At 34.6% G+C, this 18972-nt stretch overlaps 1 protein-coding gene across 3 annotated transcripts in view; it reads left to right on the top strand.

The window, feature by feature from the left end:
* The window catches only part of Taf4b (TATA-box binding protein associated factor 4b), a 129063-nt gene that overhangs the window by 52326 nt on the left and 57765 nt on the right, over positions 1–18972 (top strand). For all 3 annotated transcript variants that reach the window (XM_076836938.2, XM_076836936.2, XM_076836937.2), the window contains 2 exons: positions 12669–12838; positions 17604–17734. In XM_076836938.2, coding sequence (XP_076693053.2) covers positions 12669–12838; positions 17604–17734 — 301 coding nt within the window. The remainder of the gene's footprint in view (positions 1–12668; positions 12839–17603; positions 17735–18972) is intronic.

The following is an 18972-nucleotide window of genomic DNA, read 5'->3' as shown; positions in this document are numbered from 1 at the left end:
TTTATTATTGTTTATATACCTAGTGATTAGAACAATGCCTGATTCATATTAAACTTTCAAATATTTGTTGAAATAGTGAATTTTGAAAAGAACAAGTGTTGTCTTTGGGGGGGCAGAATATTATATGACATAATTTAGAATATCCTTTATTTTAAAAGATTATAAGAAAGTTCATATATTGTGGGACACCGTGGTATACACCTGTAATACTAGGGAGTTGGGAAGTTGAGGCAGGAGGATTGCAAGTTCAAGTCAGCCTTAGGAACTTAGTGAGAACTTCAGCAACTTTGTAAGACCCTGTCTCAAAATACAAAATAAAAAAAGCATGGGTATGTGCCTCAGTGGGAAAGTACCCCTGGGTTAGATCCCCAAGTACCAAAAAACAAAAAACAAACAAAAAAGGAGAAAATTTATATATTCAGCTTGGGTATAGATCAGTGGTAGAGTGTTTGCCTAGCATATGTAAGGCTCTGGGTTTGATTTCCTAAATAGATGAATGTTTGTGGTTTTATATGGAAGAAATATCTCTTTGCTTTTATTTTTGGCAAACTGAACCAGTTTTAGAGATCTAAGTCCATATACAGCAGATTCTATTGCTCTGAGCCCAAGATGAGGCAAAACATGGAGAAGGCTATGGCATAGAGAAGCTATTCCCCTCATGGCAGCCAGAAAGCAGAGACAGAGAGCTCATAGTGTTCTCTTAATTTAAATTTGCTTTCCTGGATACTTAATATCACTTTTATTCTGTTATTTTTAAAATGAAACAAAAAATAGACTATTAATATTGATTTTTATTAAATAAGAAGGGGAAGTATATGACATTAGACCTTGTCTTGATTGAACTGGCTGAAATTTAATCATAGATTGATGTCTGCCTGTTTTTTTTCCCCAAAAAAACTATCTGGTTAACTTAAATTTTTGTTTTTGTTGTTGATTTGTGACTTTTTTCTCTGGGAAACCCTGTTTCCTAGTTAGCTCATCTCTACAGCTGTGATGAATATTGGAAGCTGTATTGTGCTTAAACACCAGATGGTGCCAGAGATTCATGTTTTAACTGTCATACTTCTGACTGAATCAGAAATGACTGTATTATAGCACCTCTTCAAGTTTGTTTGATTATCCCTATTTAAACTGAGTGGGTATTTTGTGATGGTAAGGACTTTCTTTCCCTCTTTCTCTTTCTCTCTCCTTTCTTCCTGGGAATTGAACCCAGGGATGCAAAACCACTGAACTACATTCCTGGTCCTTTTTTATTTTGAGACGGGATCTTACTAAGTTGCTCAAAGTCTTGCTAAATTGCAGAGGCTAGTCTTGAACTTGTAATTTTGCTGCCTTAGTCTCCGGAGTTGCTGGGATTATAGGCATGCATTACCACACCTTGGAATATCAATTTTTTCAATGTGGTAATGCTTCATAGTTTTTTTTAGTCTGTGTTTTAGACATATATAATAAAATACTTATAGATGAATAATAAATGTAATTTTTTTTGTAGTGAAGGCATTTTAACAGTTTAATATGATCCTGTGCTAGCTTTTGATGGAAATTAGGTTCCTGAACATTTTATACAGGGGAATTATTATTTATTTATTTTACTTTTTTAAAAGACAATCATAAAAATTTTATTTATATGGCAATTCCTGGTTTACAAACTACTTTGTAACTAACTAGTTTGAAATTCCAAACACATCATTGCGACAAATCTACAATAAATTACCTCTCTTTCCCGATGAGGACAAAGAGCCTTAAGTGAAGAATTGGAGATTAGATTATGAAATCTTAAAGTTTTATTCACATTTTGTCATAGAAAAATGATTTCAGGATAAATTGTCTTTGTACTTATGTGCAGAATTAACTGAGAAGAAAGACCTTGGAGATATGTACACCATAAAACAGATGCTAAAGTTAACTTGTGCAGTAAGGAAGGGCCTTATTTTATTGCTTATTGGCCTCCACAAGAAGGATCAAAGCCAAGGGACAGTGATAATGCTGCAGTGTGATTCATATTCAATTTCTTAAGATTAATAACCTAAATATAAATATAAATATAGGAAAGGTCTGATAGATACTTCTGAAATTATTTATAAGTAAATATTTGCTATTATAATATATATCAACAATTTTAGAGTTATCTAGGAAACTTGTTAAAAGTTTGGATTCTGGGTCCATCCAGAATGAAATATCTGGAGACTAAATATGGGAGAAATCTGTATTTTGAAAACCTTTATAATATTACTGATGTTCATTATAGTTCTTCTAACTACAAATATATAGACCAGCCGGTCTCGAAATGTGGTCTACAGAAAAGAATTTAAAAACTGAGACTCTTAACAGGAGACTTTTCGTGTATTACTGTCATAATGTTATTTACCCTTTTCAGAGTATTATCAGCATGGATGATTCAAAAGCCATGTGGTGAAACTCTTGGTGTCAGCACAGAACCAGGCAGTGGTACCAAATCACACTACGCGGCAACTTATTTATTTATTTTTTTAAAAAAATAACTATTCCTCTTTTTTTAAAAAATATCTTTATTTTTATTTATTTATTTTTATGTGGTGCTGAGGCTCGAACCCAGGGACTCACGGTACAAGGCTCTACCACTGAGCTACAACCCCAGCCCCTAAGTGGCCACTTATTATTTCCTTTTATACACTGTAATAAACAAAAAGCAGAGGAAAAATAAATTTTTGGGTGTTCTTAATGAGATAGCACAAGTTATTATTTTATTAATTCTGAACCCTTGAGGACATGCCTGTTTCCTATTCTATGTGACAGCAGCTCTTCTGCTTTGTGTCAGAATACAATGGTCTCAAGACAAGTTCTTATGCGCCTGTTTGAGTTGTGAGCTGAACTGATTTTTTCCCCCCATAGAACACTATTTTTTACTTGAAAGAACAACTGACAGATTATTTAGACTTGGAAATTTGTTATTTTTATGAAAATAAAAGAATTGAGCCTATCATTTCTGGGGGGTGGGGAAGATCGACTTATTTATCTATCTATCTATCTATTTATTTATTTATTTATGCCAATGATAAAGTTTGAGAAAAAATTTTTGAAAAATTTATTTTCCCTACCATGAGGTTGACAGATTTTTCAATACTTATCTTTTCTGATTGCTCAAAATATTAACATGTCATTTTTGAATTATGTATGAGTCTAAATTTGGAAGATGTGTATACCTCAGTGAACCAGTCTTTTCCAAATTACCCGTGTGTGATGTTACAAAACTATGCATGGGTAAAAGACTTATTCAAAGTGCATGATGGCGAGTGGTTTTTTAAAGAGATTTGCAAAAATAGAACACAGTGCCACTGTTAATATTATTATTATCATCATCATTATTATTATTTTGGTACCAGGGATTGAACCCAGTGGGTCTTTAACCACTGAACCATATCCCCAACCCTTTTTATTTTGAAATGGAGTCTTGCTAAGTTGCTTAGGGCCTCGCTAAGTTGCTGAGGCTGGTTTTGAACTTTCAATCCTTCTGCTTCAGCCACCTGAGTCCCTGGATTACAGGCATGCACCACCACACCCAGCTTACTAATTTTTTAATTTTATTTTGGTATTAGTTTTCATGAAAATATTCCATATGTTAATGTATAATAGAATTTGTCATTTTTCAGTAAGTAAGTAAGTAATATTCTTTGGTTTCCTATATAGTTTAGCTTCTAGTGTGGTTTTCATTCAAAATTATGTGGTAGGTTAGTAGTTTTTCAAGTGTGGTTCACAGACCGGACCATTTGTATTATCATCATGTAAGTGTGCTTGTTAAAAAATGACAGATTTCTGGTCTCCATTGTAGGACCTAACTGAATGAGAATTGTGAATGCTGTGTAGGTGTGCTTGGCTATGAGACCTGCATTTTAAATATGTCTGCTAGGTGCTTCCTAGAACCACCTAAAGTCTAAGATATACTGTAGAATACTGTGTGCTACCTTTTAGTTAATAAGAAGAAATACAAAGGGACTTCCCATGAGAAAAATGACTTTAGAAAATGCATAGAAGGAAAAAAGGTATTGTGTGAATTTATAGACATACTGTGGTCAGCTAGAGAGGCCATAGCCAAGAGAGGTGCAAAAGAATATTGAAGGCAGACTTCGAAGGAATCAGTAATGTAAGGAAAGAACTTGGTCATCTTGAGATAAAATTGTTTTGTTGTTGTTGTTGTTTTATTTTGTTTTTTTGAGGTGGAATCTTGTTATGTTGTTGTTCAGGCTGCTTTCGAACTCTTGGGCTCAAGTGATCTTCCTGCCCCATCCTTTTGAGTAACTGGGATTATAGGCATGCACAACCCTGTCCAGCTTGCTTGTTCGTATCTAAAAAATAAATTGTTTGATTAGGTAACGTATAAAGCATTAACACACTTTTGCAAGAACACGAAAAGTACAAAAGTGGGAAAAATAAGAATCACTTCTCTTTTCTCTGCTACCCAAGGTGCCAACCTAGAGCCAGTCTAGAACTTGTTACCAGTTTCTTGTTTATCTGTATATGGTTTTTATCATCATCATCACCATCTTTTTTTTTTTTTTTTGGTGGAGTGCACTTTATTGATGGTACATTATAAATGTGCCATTTGTATTGTTTTTTTTTCAGCACAAATGCTAATATACAATAATACATATTTTCTGTTTTGATTTCTACCAGTTAATAATCTTGAAGTTTTCCTGATATTATTAGTACATGTTCATTGTGATTTGATATTTTCAACAAAGCTTAGTAATTATGGATGGTGCTTGGGAAACAAAGCTGCAGTGACTGTTATTTCACATAATTTCTAGGAAGAGTGGTTTGTTCATTTTAAACTCTCAGATACTTCCAAATGGACCTTCTTGGAGATTATATTACCAAATTATTCTCAACAGCAAAGCTTAAAGTAGCACTTTTTCATGTGTTCTGATAAACTTTAAAAAATACTTTGCTAGTCCCACAGGTGAAAAATTATATCCCATATTTCTGTTATAAATGGGTTAGAATATCTTGAGTCATTTTTATTTTCTGTTAACTGAAGATTCATATGCTTCATCCATTTTTCCATTGGTTCCTTGATCTTTTCCTTAGTTACTTATAGGAGCTTTTTATATGTTAAAGTACAGATGGTCCTTGACTTATTTTTGGTTCAACTTATAATTTTTCAAACTTAGAATGGTGAAAATAATATGCATTCAGTAGAAACCATACTTTATCTTTTGAATTTTGATCTTTTCCCTGGCTGGCAGCATGCAGTATGATAGATACTCTGTTGTGATGGTTGGCAGTGGCTACCAGCCCCAGCTCCTAGTTACCCATGAAATCATGAGGGTAAAAGGCTGATACTTTGTTATGACTTTTTGGCATGTTTTGGATATAGATATTTGATAAATTACATGTATTATTTAGCACTTTATTGAAAAACAGTGTTTGTGTTAGATAATTTTGCTCAACTGTTAGTTAATGTTAGTATTCTTAGCATATTTAAGGTGACCTAGGCTAAACTATGGCGTTCAATAGGTTAGATGTATTATATGTACTTTCAGCTTACCGTGGCCTTGTTGGTACATAACTCCATCATAAGTGGAGGAGCATCTGTAATTCCTTTTTGGTATAACATGAATTGCTTCATTAATTCTCAGGCTAAGTGTAGGGGCTATTATTATTATCATGTTACTGAAGATGAGTTTTAGAGAGGTTAATTGCTTTGTTTTCCATAGATAGTAAGTGACAGAAGTCAGGTTTTCAAGCTAGTCAGTTTGACTCAAACCTTCATTTTTGCCTATTGTTCTCTGCTACTTAATACACAATAATCAATAAACCAGCACATTGTTTTGAGCACATAGAAGTTCCTTACATATTTAAATGCAATTTATATACCACTGTGTTAGGAATGATAGATGATTGGTATGATCAATAAAGTTAGTTGTGTTGGCATTTAAGGCAAACACATTGACTATTAGATTAAGTCAGTGAAAGACCTACCATAACAGACGAAAATACACTCTCAGATGTTCCAGGTTGTAGCAGTTGGGGAAAATGATTTAAAATTCTGAAAATAAATTAAGATGGAATTTCTAAAATAGGCATTTGAAGGAGTTTGGTATATAGATAAGGCTTTGATAGCTGAAAGAAAGGAAGCAAGGTGAACTGCAGGATCATCATAAGAAAGGAATATCCTGAGCAGACCTGGAATCAGTAAGAGCTATTGATAGCAAATAGTGTGAAGGAGGAAAAATGCTGGGATCACTACCTGAAAGGCCTCCAATGTAAGGCTGACACCATGGGGTCATGAAAAGTTTTTTTGAACAGAAAAGGAATGTGATTCATTCTTCTTCAGATAGTCTAGTGCTATTGCAGATCCTAAGAGGATATTTAAGAAGGCAGGCATGAACAGTGTAACTTTATCAAAAGCAAAAATAATTAATTAAGCTTCCAAAGCAAGAATACATGAGAAATGAGTGATATTTTTTTTTCCTAGTACTGTATTCCACTCCACAGAATCTTGAGTTGAAAGCTTTTTCTGCTAAGGCACTCACTATTAAGTTTCCTTTTCTGAGTATCTTCTAAAACAAGATTGTCCAGTACTTTTATCAGAAGGCACTGCATTAAACTTTTTAAGAATTGATTCAGTGATTCTCATTTTTTTCTTCTTAAAAATTAAATCAGAACATATTAGAATCCTAAACATGGTCTTGATTACTGTCCTCTCCTGTCCTGACTTTACTAATAATGCTGTTGGAACAGTGTTGTCTTTGCTTTCCTTCAGTCAGCCTCCTTTACTCCAGGGAATTTTTAAACAGCTTGGGACTTGGGTGCTGTTTATTGTGGCACCTTTTTTTATCTTTTTTTATTTCTTCAGTAGGGGTCCTTTTCTGCTCCTGCTGTCATCTGTAACCATGGCAACTGGCAGCTGTACTGGAGGGAACTATGTTCAGCTTGGGGCCAGATAGAAGGAGAGATGACAGGGAAGAACAAATCGTATTGGGCAGTTATTCCTTGCTTATTTGGAGGCAGAGGCTAGTGGATTCTGAAAGACAAGGGACTTTCTCCTCTTGGAATCCTGTTCAGTTCATTACTGTGCTTGACCTGGTACTGCTCATTCTAACCTGTGTGTGAGATCTCAACAGGAGTTTTGTGGGAACCCTGCTAGAGAAACAAGATGCAGTTTACAGGAGCTTATGTACTGGCACACATCTGGGATTATAACAGTCTTTTTTATTTTTTGTACCAGGAATTGAACATAAGGATGCTTAACCACTGAGCCACATCCCTAGCCCTTTTTTTCCTTTTTATTTTGAGATAGGCCTGAGTTGCCGAGGCTAGCTTTGAACCTGAGAGCCTCCTGCCTCAGCCTCAGCCTCAGCCTCCTGAGCTGCTGGGATTACAGGTCTGGGCCACCCTGCCTGGCTTATAAACAGTCTTTTGAGTGTATGTGTGTACAGGTCATATGGAATTACCTTCAATAACTTCAGGTTTACTTTTAAGGAAGAAATGAGCTTATATGTGTAAGTTTCATCTTATTTTCTGTCTTTAGTTTTTTTAAATTTTTATTTTATTTATTTTTTATTTTAGTTAATTTATTTGTTCTAATAAGTTGTACATGACAGCAGAATGCTCTTTGATTCATTATACACAAATGGAGCCCAAATTTTGACTTCTGGTTGTACCCAAAGTAGGGTCACATCATTTGTGCAATCATACATGTACCTAAGATAATGATGACCATCTCATTCCACCGTCTTTCCAATTCCCACGCCCCTCCTCCACCTTTGCCCCATTCAAAGTTGCTCGATTCATCCCCCCCTCCCCATTATGGATTAGCATCTACTTATCAGAGGAAACATTTGGCCTTTGGTTTGCGGGGATTGGCTTACTTTGTTTAATATGCTATGCTCTAACTCCATCCATTTACCTGCAAATGCCAAAATTTTATTCTCTTTTATTGCTGAATAATATTCCATTGTGTATATATATACACCACACTTCTTTATCCATTCATCTATTGAAGGGCATCTAGGTTGGTTTTATAGTTTGACTATTTGTGAATTGTGTTGCTGTGGACATTGATGTTGCTGTGTTCCTGCAGTATTCTGTTCTTAAGTCCTTTGGGTATAGACCAAGGACTGGGATAGCTGGGTCAATTAAATGTGTGTTTTTAAAACATTAACTAACTCATTCTGATTGGATAAATTACGTATTATAGTACACCTTTAAAAAGATGGAAAGTTAAATAATATGGTATAAAACATTTTTTCCTGTCTCACATGTCCATTTCTATCTCTGGAGGAGAATTTCTCATATATTTTCTAGGTTAATATTCACATGAGCATCTATGTATTTAAGGTGCATTCTCCTCACTCTTTATCAGTCCAAATACAGCTGCCTCATTCTTCTGAGTTTCCCAGAGGGACTTCACAAAGTAGCTAATCTAAGTCATTTATTTTACATTTTACAGAGGAGGAAACTGAGTTCCAGAAATGTTAAGTGACTGGTTAGGACTCTATTTTGAAGTGAATTGACTTTTCCTAATGCATTCTTAGTTTTTTCCAAAAAAAATTAATTGCTAATAATTGTACATGTATATGGAGTGCCATATTATTTAATACAGGTATACATTGTGCAGTCCTCATATCAGGGCATTTTTTCTGTTTCCTCATATACTTATCATTTCTTTATAGTGAAAACATTCCAAATCCTTTCCTTTAGTGCTTTTTTTTTCTTCTTTCTTTGTACTGGGGATTGAACCCAGGGTGCTTAACCACTGAGCCACAAACCCAGCCCTATTTTGTATTTTATTAGAGACAGGGTCCCACTGAGGTACCTTCCTTTTGCTGAGTCTGGCTTTGAACTCACAAACCTCCTGCCTCAGCCTCCTGAGCCACTGGGATTACAGGTGTGTACCACCATGCCCGGCTCCTAGCCTTTTAAAAAAAATTTTATTTAGAGACAGGGTCTTGCTGGGTTGCTTAGGGCCTTGCTAAGTTGCTGAGGCTGGCTTTGAACTCATGATCCTCCTTCTTCAGCCTCCCAAGCCACTGGGATTACAGGAGTGCATCACTACACCTGACTTCCTTCAGCTCAGTTGAAATATACCACACTTTATTGTTCTCTGTAGTCACTCTATGGTATAGTGCTGGGCTTCAAAACCAGAACTTCATGTCTGCTAGGCAAGTGCTCTACCCCTCCTCTCAGGCCTTTTAAAATAATGTTTTACTCAGATTTTGGGCCATCTTTAAGTTTATGATTTCTACTATTATTACACTTCAGATATTTAAATCTTTAGATGTTTAAATCAGAACATGCTACTTGATTTACACAAGTGGGAAGTTGATTCTTTTTTTCATATTTTTTATTCATGTTCTGTAATTGTACATAATGATGGGATTTGTTGTTACGTAGTAGTACTTGGACACTGTATAACAGTGTAATTTGGGCATTGTCACTCCGCAGCACTTCTCCCCTCCCTCCTTACCTCCCATCCCTTGGTTCATTTCTACTGAAGATCTCCCTTTAATTTTCATGAGATCACTTTTTTCCCCTTTTTCCTCTCTAGTTTCTCATACCAGAGAAAACGTAAGGACCATTGACCTTCTGAGTTTGGCTTATTTCACTTAACATGATGATCTTTAGTGCCAAACATTTTCCTGCAAATAACACAATTTCATTTTTCTTTATGACTGAATAAAACTCCATTGTGTATATATCCCACATTTTCTTTGTCCATTCACCTGTTGATGGACACCTTGTTTGGTTCCATAGTTTAGCTATTGTGAATTGTGCTGGTACAAACATGGGTATACATGTATCACTATAGTATGGTGACTAGTTCTTTAGGATAAATACCAAAAAGTGGGTCATGTGGTAGTTCATGTCTAATCTTTTGAGAAATATCCATACTGATTTCCACAGTATAAAAGTGTTCCTTTATCTCCACATCTCTTCAGCATTTATTATTATTTGTATTCTTGATGACTGCCATTCTGACTGGTGTGAGATGAAACTCAGTGTAGTTTTTTTTTTTTTGTTGTTGTTGTTTTTTTTTTAGTTATAGGTGGACAAAATGTCTTTATATTTATGTGGTGCTGAGGATCGAACCCAGTGCCTCACACATGCTAGGTGAGTGCTCTACCTCTGGAGCCACAATCTCAGCACCCTCAGTGTAGTTTTTTTGGTACTGAAGATTGAACTGAGGGGTGCTCAATCACTGAGCCACATCCCCAACCCTTTTTTACATTTTATTTAGAGACAGGGTCTTGCTGGGGTGGTAAATGCTTCAGTAAATTGCTGAGGCTGGCTTTGAACTCGAGAATCCTCCTGGCTCCGTGTAGTTTTGATTTGAATTTGTTTAGTTGCTAATGATGTTGAACATTTTAAAAAATCTATTTCTTGGCCATTTGTATTGCTTCTTTTGAGAAGTGTCTATTTAATTCATTTGCCATTTATTAATTGGGTTATTTGGTTTTTTAGTGTGAAGTTTTTTGAGTTCTTTATGTATTCTAGAGATTAATCCTCTGTCAAAAGAGTAGCTAGCAAAGAATTTCTCCCATTCTGTGGGTTCTCTTTTCACATTCCTAGTTGTTTCCTTTGGAACTTTTAAATTTGATGCCATCCCACTTATTAACTCTTGGCATTATATCCTGAGCTTTGGAGGTCCTATTAAGAAAGTTGTTGCCCAGGCCTATATGTTGGAGTATTGATCCTACATTTTCTTGTAGAAGTTGCATAGTTTCTGGTCTAATTCTGAGGTCTTTGATTAATTTTGATTTTTGTGCAGGGTGAAAGATAAAGGTCCAGTTTTCTTTTTCTTTTTTCTTTTTTTATTTTTTATTTATCAGTGGACACAACATCTTTGTTTGTATGTGGTGCTGAGGATCAAACCTGGGCTGCACGCATGTCAGGCGAGCGCGCTACCGCTTGAGCCACATCCCCAGCCCCCAGTTTTATTTTTCTAAGTATGGTTAACCAGTTTTCCCAGCATCATTTGGTAAGACTGTCTTTTCTCCAATGTATGTTTTGGGGAATTGATTTCTAGAGCCATTCTGAGCATTCCATATCTCTGACAATAACTCTATAAAGCATCCCCGCGCCACATATACACTTTTGGTACCAGGGTTGAACCCAGAGGCTCTTAACCACAGAACCACAACCTTAGACCTTTTTATTTTTTATTTTGTGATAGGATCTCACTAAGTTGCTTACTTCCTTGCTGAATTGGTCTCAAACTTGCTATCTTTCTGCCCCAGTCTTCAAGTCTTTGGGATTACAGGCATGCACCACTGTGCCTGGCTAGTAATGCCCATTTCATTTGGTGGTTTGAGAGATTAATTTTTTTCACAGTCAAGAGACACTTCTTCTTCTTCTTTTTTTGCTTTACCTTAAACTCTTGCATTTATCTTGCTTCTGTTTTATATATGTTTGTGTATGGGATCTCTCTTTCCCTGACCATTACACATGCTGCATTTTGAAATTGAACATCACAGGGCTTTATTTCTTGAGTGTTTGACAATTACCCACTCTCCTTCATTCTGAACACAAATGCATTACCACAAGGAGGTTCATAATTAAATCTGGTGACATGAACCTACATGATATAACATTTGGCCCACGCAATAAAGTGAAACAGCATCTTTTTATATAATATTACTTGTTTAAATTATGTTATCCATTGATAGTTGCCAGTAACTTTCCTATTACTACATATGGTAGAAAGGATACTAATAAGGATTTTAGTATTTTTTTTCTTTTTATGGGTACTCTCAATGGTAGAGCGCATGTCTAGCTGTATAAGTTCCCTGGGTTTGATTCCCTGTACCACACAAAAACAGGATGAAAAAAAGAAAAGTTTACCCTCAAATATATCTATTTACCTTAGTACTGTAGCTGTGCAGCCTTTCTATGAGATACAGCTCTTTAATTTTTTTGTTGCAAAGCAAGGAGTCCAGGCATACTTTGCATTTTATATTTATGCCTTTTGTACATGTATGTATATTATGTAATTTTATATTTTATATATAGGCCCTTGCAGCCAATTGTTTGAGGATATGGTTTGATATATTCAGTTGGTACAGATGGAGAACCCTAGAAGTCTAAAGCAGAAAAACAAAACTGGTTTTAAAAATTTGATTTCAGAATAACTAGTTGAGTAAGCAGCTTTTTAAAAGCCTTATGAAGCCTTATGTGGGTACAGACCTTTCAGGACCCGAGGGGTTTCTGCTGCCCCTCAATGAAACGATGAAGTGGGCTATGGAAATCTGCAGAGCTTTTAACTATCTTAGATGAAAACAAAGATGTCTGTTTTCATTTCTTTGTCTTTCATTGCAATGGATTTGTGGATTATTTAGTATAATTCCATATCACTCTTGGTGTATTTTATTTACCAGAGAGGGAAAGATAAACTCTAGAAAACAACATTCCTTCTTGATTAATTTTTCTTATATTACATGTATACTAGTCTTTAGATATGCCAATTAATTTTAACTATTATTATGAAAGATAGCTATTCTTTAAGTCTTCTTTTGATTGGATGAATTAAGTAAAATAATGCCATTAGTTATAAGAAAAGATCTGTAATTTTCTTGCTTTCTGTAGTAACCCATTCTCTCTCTCTCTCTCTCTCTCTCTCTCTCTCTCTCTCTCTCTCTCTCACACACACACACACTCTACCCAAAAAATATAACTTTTTTTCTTATTAGAGATGAAGATGACATCAATGATGTGACTTCCATGGCAGGGGTCAATCTCAATGAAGAAAATGCCTGCATCTTAGCAACAAACTCTGAATTGGTTGGTACACTCATTCAATCATGTAAAGACGAGCCATTTCTTTTCATAGGAGCTCTACAAAAGAGAATTTTGGACATTGGTAAGTACAATTATGATTTTTGGTCTGATAGGAAAATCTGTTGAGGGAAAATATTAAGAGAGACCACCTGGAACTCTGAGGCTTTAAATAAGGCTTTAGAATTAATCAGGATTTGGGGGATGTTATCAAAAGAAGTATTTTATTTTATAGATTATTAATATAATCTAAATCATATAACTTTAGATAATAGAAGATTTAGATAATAGAAGATAAGATTTCATTCTGTTTCTTTTTTTTAAATATATATATTTTTTTAGTTGTCAGTGGACCTTTATTTTATTTATTTATACATGGTGCTGAGAATCGAACCTAGTGCCTCACACATACTAGGCAAGCACTCTGCCACTGAGCCACAATCCCAGTCCTTATTCCAGTTTATTGATGGGGAATAGATGTGCATTTTTACATGAATGTATAATATGGTATATTATTTTTTTTATCCTGTTCCTTATTTGGCTCTTAGGCATATATGTGTGCAAATTCACTCTTATGTTACAGGTTTGTATTTATTAGATATAGGAACAGCTACTGAGAGCAAGTCCCTTTTTCCTTGTCTCAACCCTGAAATTTTTTCTAGTTCCAGGAGTAGTTGTCAGTAGACTTCACTGTGGGAAAGAATATGGGAGAGAACACACCAATGTAGATACTAAGCTTTTTGTTGTTCTTAAATCACAAACTCATTACCATGTAAGACTGCAGTCTCCTCCACATGAATTGTTAAAAGACAAGTTGGAGAGATTATTTTTGTGTCTGAGTTATGCCATTTTTTGTATCTTGACCCTAGGACTTGTCAGGGACCAGCTCTTTTTCTTCATCCATTTCACATTTGGGGGATAGGTGCTAATGAACTTTGAATGTACTTGAGTAGGAATCTTTGTGTTTTATATTGAAGGCTTAATACAGAGTTGATTGTGATTTTTTAATACATCCATGATATATTTTTTTAAATATTTATTTTTTAGTTTTAGGTAGACACAGTATCTTTATTTTTATTTTTATGTGGTGCTGAGAATAGAACCCAGTGCTTCACACATGCTAGGCGAGTGCGCTACCACTTGAGCCACATCCCCAGCCCTCATCCATGGTATTTTTAAGGACTGCAGAGTATATTACTATTACACACTTTAAGTCTACTTCACAATTAATGAATATTTGAACTACACTATGCTCTACAAATGACCGATTTTCATTTCTACTTTAAATTAAGGATTTGTCTTTTTTATTATGAACAGCTAGAGTTTGCGAGTAGTTGAAAAGATAGGAATTAATAAAATCTGTGAAATGTTTGTTTGCTGTTTGTGTTTTTCCTACCTCTCTTTCCTTCAAACTCCTTTCTCCTTCCTTCCCTCCCTCCCTCCCTCTCTCCCTCCCTCCCTTCCTTCCTTCCTGGTATTTTCTTCTTTGCATGTGTATTTTGTAATACTGTTTGGATCCAGTTCCTTAATTTTGGAGCAAGCCTAAGCATTATACCTTCTTTTGATAATATAGGAAATTTATTGGTATTTTAATTCCTTAATGCCATATAATTATCTAAAGCATTGGTAGAGTAGAAGTAGATACTTATGTTTATCAATTCCTGTCCGTGTCCAAATTTTATTTCTAATTTAATTTAAAGTAGATTGATTGTAATGATAAAAAAAAATTAGCACTGAAAGAGTATTTTTGGTTACTTAGGACAGGGATCAGCAACTTTTTTCCAAAAAGGGCCAGATGGTAAATATTTGCCACTTTATGGCCCATATGGTTTCTGTCACAGCTGCTCAGCTCCGCTGTCTTAAGGCAAAAGCAACCATAGACAATATGTAAACAAATGGGCAAGACTATTCTCTTGGTTCGCTTGGGCTGCTGTAACAAAATATAACACACTGATGGCTTAAATGAAAAAACATTTATTCCTCATAGTTGTGGAGGATGGAGATGACCCTGTGTACTTACAAGATCAGGGTCTTGGTGAGGGCCCTCTTGATGGTTTTCTGACTGTCATCCTCCTGCTGTATTCTCATGTGGCAGAAAGAGAGGTAACTGTCTTATCTCTCATTATCCCTTTCATTTGGGCTCTGCCTGTGACTTCATTATCCCCCAAAAGTCCACTCTAAATACTATCACATTGGAAGAGGGTTTCAGCATAAATTGAGGTGTTGGGGAGCATAAATTCACTGCAGTGCTGTTCCCATAATACTTTGTAACTACAAAGAGAGAGAAGATTGGGCTTGTTGGCCATAATTTGGAAGCCTCTGATTTGGGAGAATAAGGGAACAGCTATTGTTATTTTAATTTCTTAATAATGAAGTGACAAGTTGTCATAATATGATAGTCAACTGCAAAATAATAATTCTGAATTAGATAAGGTTTAATAAAAAATAAAACCATTGAGTGAATGGTGTTAATGCATTTCTAGGAATGTTTTCCACTTCTAATAAAATTCCTTCTTTACAAAATATGCCAGAACAAAAACCATTCCTTAAAAACTGAAATTATGCTGGGATGCCTGTAATTCCAGTAGCTTGGAAGACTGAGTCAGGAGGATTGCAAGTTCAAGGCCAGATTCAGCAACTTAGTGAGACCTTCAGCATTTGAGTGAGACTTTCAAAATAAAAAGTAATTTAAAAGTAGGGGGGAGAGGGGTAAGCTAGGGATGTAGCTCAGTAGTAAAGTGTGTCCTGGGTTCAGTTTCCAGTAAACTGCAGGTTTCTCTCTACCCCCCTTATAAATTTATCCAAATAAATTTTTAAATGTTTTTCTACTTGGATAATGTTAGAAGATTAAATGCCTGTGTTCTTTATTTCTCTGATTACCTAAATTAAATTGCACAAACATTAAATAGAATCATATAAGCATGCATGCACTAACTAGTTCTCCTGAATCAACTATGCTGAATTTGTTTAAAAACAGAATTGTACTTAAAAGTGAGAGTTTCTACTAAATTTCTACTAAATGACCTTGCAAGGAGAATGATTCTAGAGACCAAGTGAAACAATATCTGTTGAACTTTGTAACTTTAAATAAACTGTATTTTATTACCAGCTAATGAAAATAATTTAGAAAATTTATTCTTCTCTAAGTCCTGGAATTGTTTGTTTATATTTTAAGAATTGGACATTCTTAATGTTAGATAAATTACCTTTATTTTATAAATATATATGAAATTATTTCAAAGATCTCCCACCTAAACAGTAAATATTTTTTAATGCTTATTTTTTTCCAAGTTAGCCTGAAATATGTTATTTATTTATTTACCCTATGTTTAAATGTAATTTTAGTCACTGGATTGGTTTGAAATTTTACTGTTTCTTCTGTAGAAGGCCTCACTATTTATTTATGCAGAGGTTTATAATAAAATAGATTCGTTGTGTTTTTTTTCCTTGCATGAATCTGAAATTGGAGATGAATTCTATTTTGCTACAGAATAATTAATTACATTTTAAAAGGTGTGGTTTAGGAGAAATTGGAAAAATTTATATCTTCCTTCTATTTGGTTTGCTGTAGACAACATTTTAAATTAAAGTTTGATATTTATTATACAGTAATGTTAAGGAATTTGTTTAAGAATTGTTGGATTAATTAAGTCATATTTTTGCTAGAATTGTTCACCCTTTGATGAGAATGAACATGTTTCATATAAATTAGCAAGTAGAATGAAACAGTAAGTTTTAAAAATTGCTATGCATATATATGTACATGTTAAGAACAATCATAGAAGCATTTTTAAAAGCTCATTTAAATTTGACTACTTAATTGCCTATACTTTAGATTTAGATCTCTGTTGATAAGGATAGTTTCACTGTGCCTAACAATATTACTGTGTGTGTGTGTGTTTTAAGTACTGGGAATTGAAGTCAGAAACTCTTTTCTACAGAGCTTGAGTCATATCTCTGGCTCTTTTTATTTTTTATTTTGGGACATGGTCTCACAGTGTTGCTGAGGGTCACCTTGAACTTGCCTGGGCTGGTCTCAAACTTGAGATCCTCTTGCCTTAGCCTCAGCTTCCCAAGTTACTTGAATTATAGGCATATGCCATTTCACCCAGCAAGAAATACTATTTAAATACTGATAAGGTTAACATGTAAATGAGCTTCTACCTTTGAGTATGTGGTCCAAATTGTTTTCCTGGAACTTTTTTCCAATTTAGTGAAGGAAGAAAAAAAGGTTATTTAAGAAGAGAAAAGTTATTCAAAAGGGTGGGTGAAATGATGAAGCTTCGAACCCATTTCAACTTGTAAATTGATTACCAGGTCAATTTATCAGAACATGAGTTAGTGCAAAATATATCCATGATTGGTAGTGGCCAAAAAGAATACAGGTATGTCTTGTAGGTGAGGCATTACCAGACACTTACAATCTGAATTCCTTGAAATAAATGCCATAAATTGTTAACAGTGTCAAACAGGGCAAAATGTAATTTTCTATTTTTTTAATTGCTAAAATTAACAGAATATGGCACTAATTTCTGCAGTTACCATTTTCCTCCCTGAACACTAGACTTGATTTGTGTTCTTATTAACTTTGTCCTATAAATGACCTTGCAAGGAGAATGATTCTAGAGGCTAAGTGAAACAATGTCTATATTTTCTGAGGCTTCAGGCTAGGTTTTATTAATGTAATGTCTAAGATCTTTGAAGTTGTGACTTTACCAGGAAAATCATAATCTCCAAACCTTTATTCATAATGGGTATGACTTCCAGGGGGAACAGAATACCTGCTGTGCTAATTATTTCAATTATCAGCCACTACTAAAACATGTAATGGATTTTCTCTGCTTCTACAGGTAAAAAGCATGACATTACGGAACTTAACTCTGATGCTGTGAACTTGATCTCCCATGCAACACAGGAGAGATTACGAGGCCTTCTAGAAAAACTGACAACCATTGCTCAGCATCGAATGACTACTTACAAGGTAAAGGGAGTTGTTAAAGAAGTATGAACTCTTGTCTCTTCTGTAGCATGAATAAAGGGTAGTTTTGGGGCATGGATTCATATTCTAAGTGTATTTTTAAAAGAATAGTTGAGCCATGTATTTCATATTAGTAGAAATTCAAAGTCTTCTTAATTGGCTTTATTTAGATATGCTTGCATAACAAAAACTGGAATTTGAAATGGTGTCCAAAACTTCTATGTCAGTATAGATTGTAATATGCATCTGTTCTGCCTGAGGCTTCTCTTCCTTGAGAATTTGATTGAGAAGGAAGATATATTAGGATGAAATATTGGCGACTTTAGTTCTTTTCAGTGGTCTGGACTCTGCTAGCATTCCTATTCTTTTGAGTAAGTTTCCATGATAGCATTGAGTGCTGTTACTGGTACCACTTATTACTGTTCTTGGCTTCTTCATAAAAACTATATGCAGGAATAGCCTGTCTTGTCCCTAGTGGTGTGAACTAAATGAAATGCTGTTAACAAGATGAAAGCCCTTGATGTATTTGAAGTATAGTTTTGGAAGAAGGCAAATATATTGGCCGATTAAGGATTTAAAAATTAAAAAGATAACCTGGAATTTTAAAAAAATAAGATAAAGAAGGAATGTTAATAGCTAGATTTGAACAGAATGGTACATGTGAACTTACAAGGTTTTGAGTTTGCAAAAATGGTCATTGCCATGGCATTTTAACCATATTTTGAAAGGAATCCAGGAAAAATATCAGCTATCACACCACCCACCTATAAGTTCCTTGGAGGAATCATTCTATTTTCCTTCTTTTTTTGTTTTATTTAGAACTTTAAGAAATACACATAGTTTCTGAAGTTCTTGTTTGTATAAATCTTTGAGAGAAATTATTGATCAACAAAAATATAGGACCAGCAGGAAAAAAGCTGTGGAGAAATAAAATAACAGTATTTTTGTTTGTTTGTGTGTGTGTGTGTGTGTGTGTGTGTGTGTGTGTGTGAGAGAGAGAGAGAGAGAGAGAGAGAGAGAGAGAGAATCGATTCTAGGAATTTGTCTATTTTTTTCTGGTTATCTAGTTTGTTGTCATGTAACTATTCATAGTATTCTCTTATAATCCTTTTTATTTCTATAAGGTCTGTGATAATGATCCTACTTTCATTTAAGATTCTAATTATTTGTATTCTTTTTGTCAGTCTAGCTAATGGTTGGTCAATTTTGTTGATCTGTTCAAAGAAGCAACTTTTGGTTTA

This window comes from Callospermophilus lateralis, chromosome 17 (genome assembly GCF_048772815.1).
Source record: "Callospermophilus lateralis isolate mCalLat2 chromosome 17, mCalLat2.hap1, whole genome shotgun sequence".
Lineage (NCBI taxonomy): Eukaryota > Metazoa > Chordata > Mammalia > Rodentia > Sciuridae > Callospermophilus > Callospermophilus lateralis.
The sequence above is the reverse complement of the archived record's forward strand: the minus strand, read 5'-3'. Positions and strand labels throughout refer to the sequence as shown.